The sequence below is a fragment of the Artibeus jamaicensis genome, unplaced genomic scaffold (genome assembly GCF_021234435.1).
Source record: "Artibeus jamaicensis isolate MK-2021 breed Jamaican fruit bat unplaced genomic scaffold, CSHL_Jam_final contig_475, whole genome shotgun sequence".
Classification (NCBI taxonomy): domain Eukaryota; kingdom Metazoa; phylum Chordata; class Mammalia; order Chiroptera; family Phyllostomidae; genus Artibeus; species Artibeus jamaicensis.
This window is the reverse complement of record NW_026521852.1, coordinates 5,762,797-5,769,393: the sequence shown is the minus strand read 5'-3', so window position 1 is coordinate 5,769,393 and position 6,597 is coordinate 5,762,797. Positions and strand designations below refer to the sequence as shown.

The 6,597-nt window shown below is 47.3% G+C and overlaps 1 protein-coding gene across 1 annotated transcript; it reads left to right on the top strand.

Annotated features, from left to right (window-relative positions):
- On the top strand, positions 1–5,150 carry NHLH1 (nescient helix-loop-helix 1). The gene is made up of 2 exons (XM_037144093.2): positions 1–86; positions 2,948–5,150. Exon 2 carries the CDS (start codon positions 3,122–3,124, stop codon positions 3,521–3,523), a length of 402 nt encoding a protein of 133 aa, XP_036999988.1. The 5' UTR covers positions 1–86; positions 2,948–3,121; the 3' UTR covers positions 3,524–5,150.
- Positions 5,151–6,597: the final 1,447 nt, after the last annotated feature.

The window sequence follows — 6,597 nt, the reverse complement described above, 5'->3', positions numbered from 1 at the left end:
ATGAGCTCTGAACAGCCAGAAGAGACTGGGGCTATCAACGCTGCCCCTGTCCCACCAGCTTGGATCCCCTCACAGGGTCCTTTTAGGTAAAGGGGGAACCACGGGTTAGGGAGGGGTGGGCATGTTGCTCCCATTCTGGCTCAAGTCCCCTCCCAGAGCCTCCCTTTACTTCTCTATCTAGTGTGTTGTGTCTCTCTGCCCTGTACCACCCTCTTACTTACTTCTCCCTGTTGACTCTGTGCCTACCTCTCCTCATTTGGGTAGGGAATGGCAGAAGTGGGGCAGAAAATCATGTCCTAGATGCTTGGAATTGCTGCTTTCCCTGATCCTTGGAGCCTGGAACTTTGAGACCAGAAGTAGATTTGGGGTGAGGACTTGATGGGTAAACAGAAGCTGCTGCCAGGACTAGAGCTGGGAAGGACAGTGGGGCCAGCTGGAGAAGGGGAAGGGGTCAGGTTTGGGAGCAGACAGAAGGGAAGGGAGGGCATGGCAAAGTGATCAGGGATGCAGAGACATGGGGACTGGCCAGAGGGAGAATCAGGCCAGATGAGCGATGTCTTGAGAACTCCACAGCTGGAATCCTGAAGCATAGGGGTGGGGAGTTGGGGAACTGAATATGTACCAGAAGGCGCAGATTGTGGAACCTCCCACACTATTGCCATCCCCTCTTATTTCTGTAGACCCCAGACTATGGACTGTGTTCTAAATTTCAGGACTAACCACCTTCTGTTTTGTGTTATGGTTGTATTGTACCTGCCAGTCAAATGTTGACACCCCTGCTCGCAGAGCATAGTTACTATTTGTCCACTGCAATTGACTCTGTCTGCTATGCAGTAGGGTGGGGCAAGCTTGGGGGTTTCTGACACCCGTGAGGGTATCTGTCAGGCAGGAGAACTAAGGTTGGTTAGGAAGGGGTGATGATGACTGTGAGAGAGCCTCAGTGCTTCTGCTTCTGGCTGTTAAGTCCAGCTGAGCTCACAGTGAATTCCTGCTTAACACTCTCTAAAGCAGAGCCCTTTTCCTAGCCTTCCCAGGCCATGTTCCTGCTGCCTTGCCCTGACATCTTTTGGTCCCAGGAACAAGCAAACTTTAGCCAAGCTCCATAATGGTGGCCCCAAGAAGTTTTCCACATCCTCTTCTATAGGCTGCATATGAACTGACCTCAGGCTGTGGGAGGGTGCCAAGTGGAAATCTGCTTATATTCCCTTTCTCTAACCTTCCTTGCAGAGGAAGGGCCAGAGGAAAATCTGACATTATTGACTTCAAAACTAGAGAAAAAAAGCTAGTCCTGAGCAGAGGAATCACAGCCAGAGGAGATACCTTCCTCTGACTCTAGTGGACAAGCTGATGGGATCTGGTGTCTGCAGTGATCACATTTGGGAGTGAGGTGTGGTCTGGAAGTCACTGAGCTGGGGCAGCTGGGCAGAGCTCCATATGTCCCAGTCCCCTCTACAATGGGCAATTTGCGTATTTACTCCTGCCTCCTCCCCCCCACACACATACACAAGGATGGAGAGGGGCCATGGGAGGGAGGGGATCACAGGGCCAAGACTTGCAGTTCTCCCCCTCACTAGTAAAAGTTTAGAGTCACAGCCAATCTCTCATGGAGCTGTGGCTTCATGTTGCTCAATTCTTTTTCTTTTTCTGTTATTATTTCTTTAAAAATGTACTGGGGTAAAAAACAGAACATAAAATTTACCATTTTAAGTGTGCAGTTCAATAGTGTTAGGTATATTCACATTGCAGTGAAACTGATCTCCATGACTTTCTCTTGCATCCATGGGACAATACCTCCCCTTTCTGCTTCCCCCAGCTCCTGATACACCATTCTACTTTCTGTTTTTGTGAAACTGACTACTTAGATACCTTATATAAGTGGAATCATACAATATATCTTTCTGTGACTGGCTTATTTCATTAGCATAATGTCCTCAAGGTTCATCTATGTGGTTTCTTATCCATTCATCTGTGAATGGACATTTGGGTTATTACCATATCTTGGTAATTGTGAATGAACATTGCATAGCAGATACCTCCCTCTTTAAGATCCTGATTTCAGTTTTTTTGGATATATATCTCTACACTGTTTTTAATGCTGGTCACACCATTTTACAATCCCATTAACAGGGTACAAGTGTCACAATTTCTCTACATCTTCACACTTGTTATTGTCTGTATTTTTGATAGCATACATCCTAATTGGTATAAGGTGATATCTCGTGGTTTTGATTTGCATTTCTCTAATGAGTGACCTTGTTAATCTTCTTTTCATATATTTGCTGGCCATTTGTATATTGTCTGTGGAGAAATGTTTATTTAAGTCCTTTGCCTATGTTTTAATCAAGTTACTTGATCTTTTGTTGTTGAGATACAGTTCTTTATACTATTCTAGACTTTAAGCCTTTATCAAATAGATGATTTGCAAATATTTTCTTCCATTCTGTAGGTTGCCTTGTTATTCTGTTGACTATGGCCTTTGATACACAGAAGTTTTTAATTTTGATGTAGTCCTACTTGTCTATTTTATGTGTTTTTTTTTTTGCCTGTGCTTTTGGTGTCATATCTAAGAAATAATTGCAAAATCCAATGTCATGAAACTCCCCCCCCATGTTTTCTTCTAGGAGCTATATAGTTTTAGGTCTTTAATCCTCTTGCTTGGTTTTATTCTGTGCCATGTCCTCTTCATCACCTCTCCTCCTTCCCTGTACCTCACTTTCTGTATTCTCTTCCTTCTTACCATCTTTTCTATTATTCTTTTACAATGTGTCCACCTGCCTAACTCTCCTGCTGCCCATCCCCACCTCCTGCCCTTGTTTCTGTCCTTCTTCCCCTATACTTACAGTACTTCCTTCCTCCAAGTCTATCTCAAACCTTCCTTATGCTCTCCTCATCTCTGAGTTGTCCTGTCCTTTATTCCTCCCTATCAGTCTCCTCTTCTCTCTTTCAGGCTCCCAACTGGAACCCTGACCATGGAACCTTGAAGTGGTTCAGACTTCTTCAGTTCAGTGGCAGACCCTACCACCCCAGGCCCTTCCTGCCTCTACCACAACCACTTTTCAGGCTCTCAGAGGGAAGGGGTTGGGAGGGAATCCTGATCTCAACAGAGCAGGGAGCCTCCATCATGATGCTCAACTCAGACACGATGGAGCTGGATCTGCCTCCCACCCACTCTGAGCCAGAGTCAGGCTTCAGCGACTGTCGGGGCATGGCGGGCCCTGACCGGGCTGGGCCCAAGGGTCCAGAAGGGGGCCAGACTCGGGGCCTGGAGCCAGGAGAGCCTGGCAGGAAAGACCTGCAGCACTTGAGCCGGGAGGAACGGCGGCGCAGACGCCGGGCCACAGCCAAATACCGTACAGCCCATGCCACGCGGGAGAGAATCCGTGTGGAGGCCTTCAACATGGCCTTCGCTGAGCTGCGCAAGCTGTTGCCCACACTGCCCCCAGACAAGAAGCTCTCCAAAATTGAGATCCTGCGTCTGGCCATCTGCTACATTTCCTACCTGAACCACGTACTGGACGTCTGAAGGCAGCTTGGATGTGACCCCTTTCTGGGCCTGGCTAGGTCCCTTCTCATCACCCACTGGCTACAACAGTCATCTCTTCCCTGAGCCCTGTACCCTGGCATGTAGTCCCCTAGGCACTGGGCCCAGGAACAGTGTGCCCCACCACCAGCTGGTTGTGAAGGCAACTTTCTATTACCAACCCAGACATCCCAAGGCTGTTATGGACACCTTCTGCAGTTTGTGGTTGGGCCCCCGCTGTTAGAAATGTCTGCTTAGGAGGCTGGTATACAGTCCTTGCTGGATTTACTAAGCCCAACACACATGTGTCTCCTTTAGCTCTCTCATGGGCTACTGCCTCTTCTATCCTACATCCAAATTATCAGGGACCCAGACACACATACCCATCTTCTTTCCACCCTGTTTCAGCTTCTCCTGCCCCTAGTAGGGCAGGGGCATCAGAACAGGAAGTGGGTAGGCTGGGCTTAGAGTGGAGTGGGCTTCTTCCTCAAAGATCTCAGTCTAGTTTGGCAGAAGGGCCTGGGGAGCTAATACCTGTGAGGTGAATCTCAGTAGCTGAAATTAGGGAATGAGTCTTTCTATCTTGTTTTCTATCTTGTTCCTGAGGATGCAGACCTGGGATCTTGGTAGTGAGTGCCTTGCCCTCTCTGTACTATTTGGCCCCCTCTATGTGCCCTCCTGCTTCTACAGTCCCAATTTTCTCCCTGGGTGTAGAGCTAGAGAAAAGGAAATCTAGATCCTGCGGTAGGAAGTGATGTCACCCATTCCCATCCCAGGGAATGAGTGGACCAGATCTCACACCTGCTTCCTCCTTCCAAGCCCACCACGAAAATGTGCAAACCCACACCAATTCCTCCCTTAAATGCAAGGGGTGCCCCATCATTGCCCTCTGGGAATGTGCAGCTCTCCTGGCCATAGGGTCTATATTACTTTTGTTCCTCCTTCTTTAAGCTGCCTTCAGCAAGGGAAGAGACCCCACCTACCCAACCTCCAGGCCTTCTGCTCTCACCACGCATATAACTAAGCCCCAACCTGCTCACTGGAGCCTAGGGTCAGCAGTAGAGCAAGGGCCCTGGGACCTGTGTAGAAGAAAGGAGCTCACTACACTTGTATGCTCCTCCCTCATACCAAACTCCTAGCTCTACAATGACATTTATTTATTTATTTATTTATTTATTTATTTATTTATTTATTTATAAATGTTACTATTTATTGCCCAGTTGTGCACTTTGGGGTAGGGTGAGGGGGGGCCCTATCCAGGTCCCGCTTGCCTCCTGGATTACTCCTTTCCCTTTTGTTCTCCTTCTGCAACTCCAGGTGTGTGTAGGGATCCCTTTTGCTGACAACACCCGTATCCCGTCCTCGGCTCCATCTGTCCTGATACTCTAGTCCTCTGGGATTGTGCCCCTCTCCCAGCTCCAGGGCTCCCAGATCCTTCCTCCCTCCCTCCATTCCCAGACAATCCCACCTTGTCCCACCTGCCTCTTTTCTCTCTCAAGCCCTCCCCCATGACCCTCACTTCTTCCTAGTACCCCTAAGAGTGGGCCTTAGGGGTCTATGTTCAATTTCCTCTATGATTCCCTCCTGTTGCATTTCTGATTTCATACAAAAGGAAAAATTAAAGTGACCTCATCCAGCACAAGGTATGGCTTGGATCATTTGATTAGGTTGTGAAGGTGGCCTACAGGTTATGGTAGGGAGGGCACTAAGAGTTCTAGGCCTTGATGGCTCTTCTCATTGGATCATGAGAGTTCAGTCTGGTCAGTAAATGGAGACAGAAAGCAGAAGGGGTCACAGAGCAAAGAGGTGCAGAGGAAGGTGTAACACACAGGTCCCAGACCTCCCCACTTAAAGTATCTTGTACCCCCAAATTGGCACTCATGGAGTGACATTTTCTGATCTCTCTGATGTGCTCTGCTTCTGCCCTCTATGGGTCTGAGAAGGAGCTGAGTGTCCCAGCAGAACCTACTGTAAGTTAAACATATGTCTCTGAGTCCATGCTCCTAGGAAAAGCCATGGCATGAACCTTTGCCTTTTCCATTATTGTCCCTAAGCAGGATCAAAGTTCCTTGCAATCCCAGTTCCTGACTCATTTTGTGATCCCCAACATTAGAATACTGGGAAGAACACAATAGAGGACCTAGGACTAAGAGAATAATAAGGAAAGGGACAAAAGGGAGTGCTGAAGGAATATCAAAGGAATCCTAAAAGGCACCTACAATCAATTTATAGATGAGGAAACCAAAGTCCAGAGAGGAGGAGTGCTTTGCCCAAGGTCACACAGGTAGTTGTGGGCATAGATAAAGTTCAAATTCAGGTCCTTTAACTTCTATACTGCTGAGTCCCCTCTGCCTCCCTGAAATGATGGCCTAACAGGTGGCACCCTGTCTATAGGGTGTCCTTATTTTAACAGAACATTGATAAATTAGAGTATTTAGAATTGTGTGGCCAAGAAGGCTAAAGGCCTGAGACTACTTCACAGAAGGAATAGTTGAAAAATTGAGGATATGTGTTTTTATAATAGTAGATTCAGGGGCAATGTGCTACTTACTCATCTTTAAATACTGAAAGAAGAAACAAAAGCCAACATTCTGTGTGTTCCTGGGAGTCAGAACCAGAAGTAGTAGGTAGAAGTTATAGAAAACAGATTTTTAGTGCAGGAAAACCTTTTCAAGACTTGGACCTGTCCCACAGTGGAAAGGCCAGCCTCAAAAGGAGGAGGGGTCCAAGTAGACAGGTACCACTGAACACATTCCTGCTTAGGTGGTCGTCAAGATCCTTTTCAAACTTAAGGTCATCTGAGAAGGCTGCAGGCAGACAGTGGGAGGGAAATATAGTTTTTGAAAGATGCCATTTTCATCTGCAATGAGCACAGAATGAATGGCATCAGCAGCAAGAGGGGTTTGAGTTAGACTTAAGGAGGAGAGTTGATATATTCCCTTCCTCTACTGAGTTAGAGTGAAATGTGCTCTGCCCAGAACACTACAAGAGGAAGGGCTGAACTAAGGCCATTTCAATTCTTGTAGAGGACTACAAGGGGCAAGAGAGGGAAGGGAGCACAGAAAGCATTGAATCTG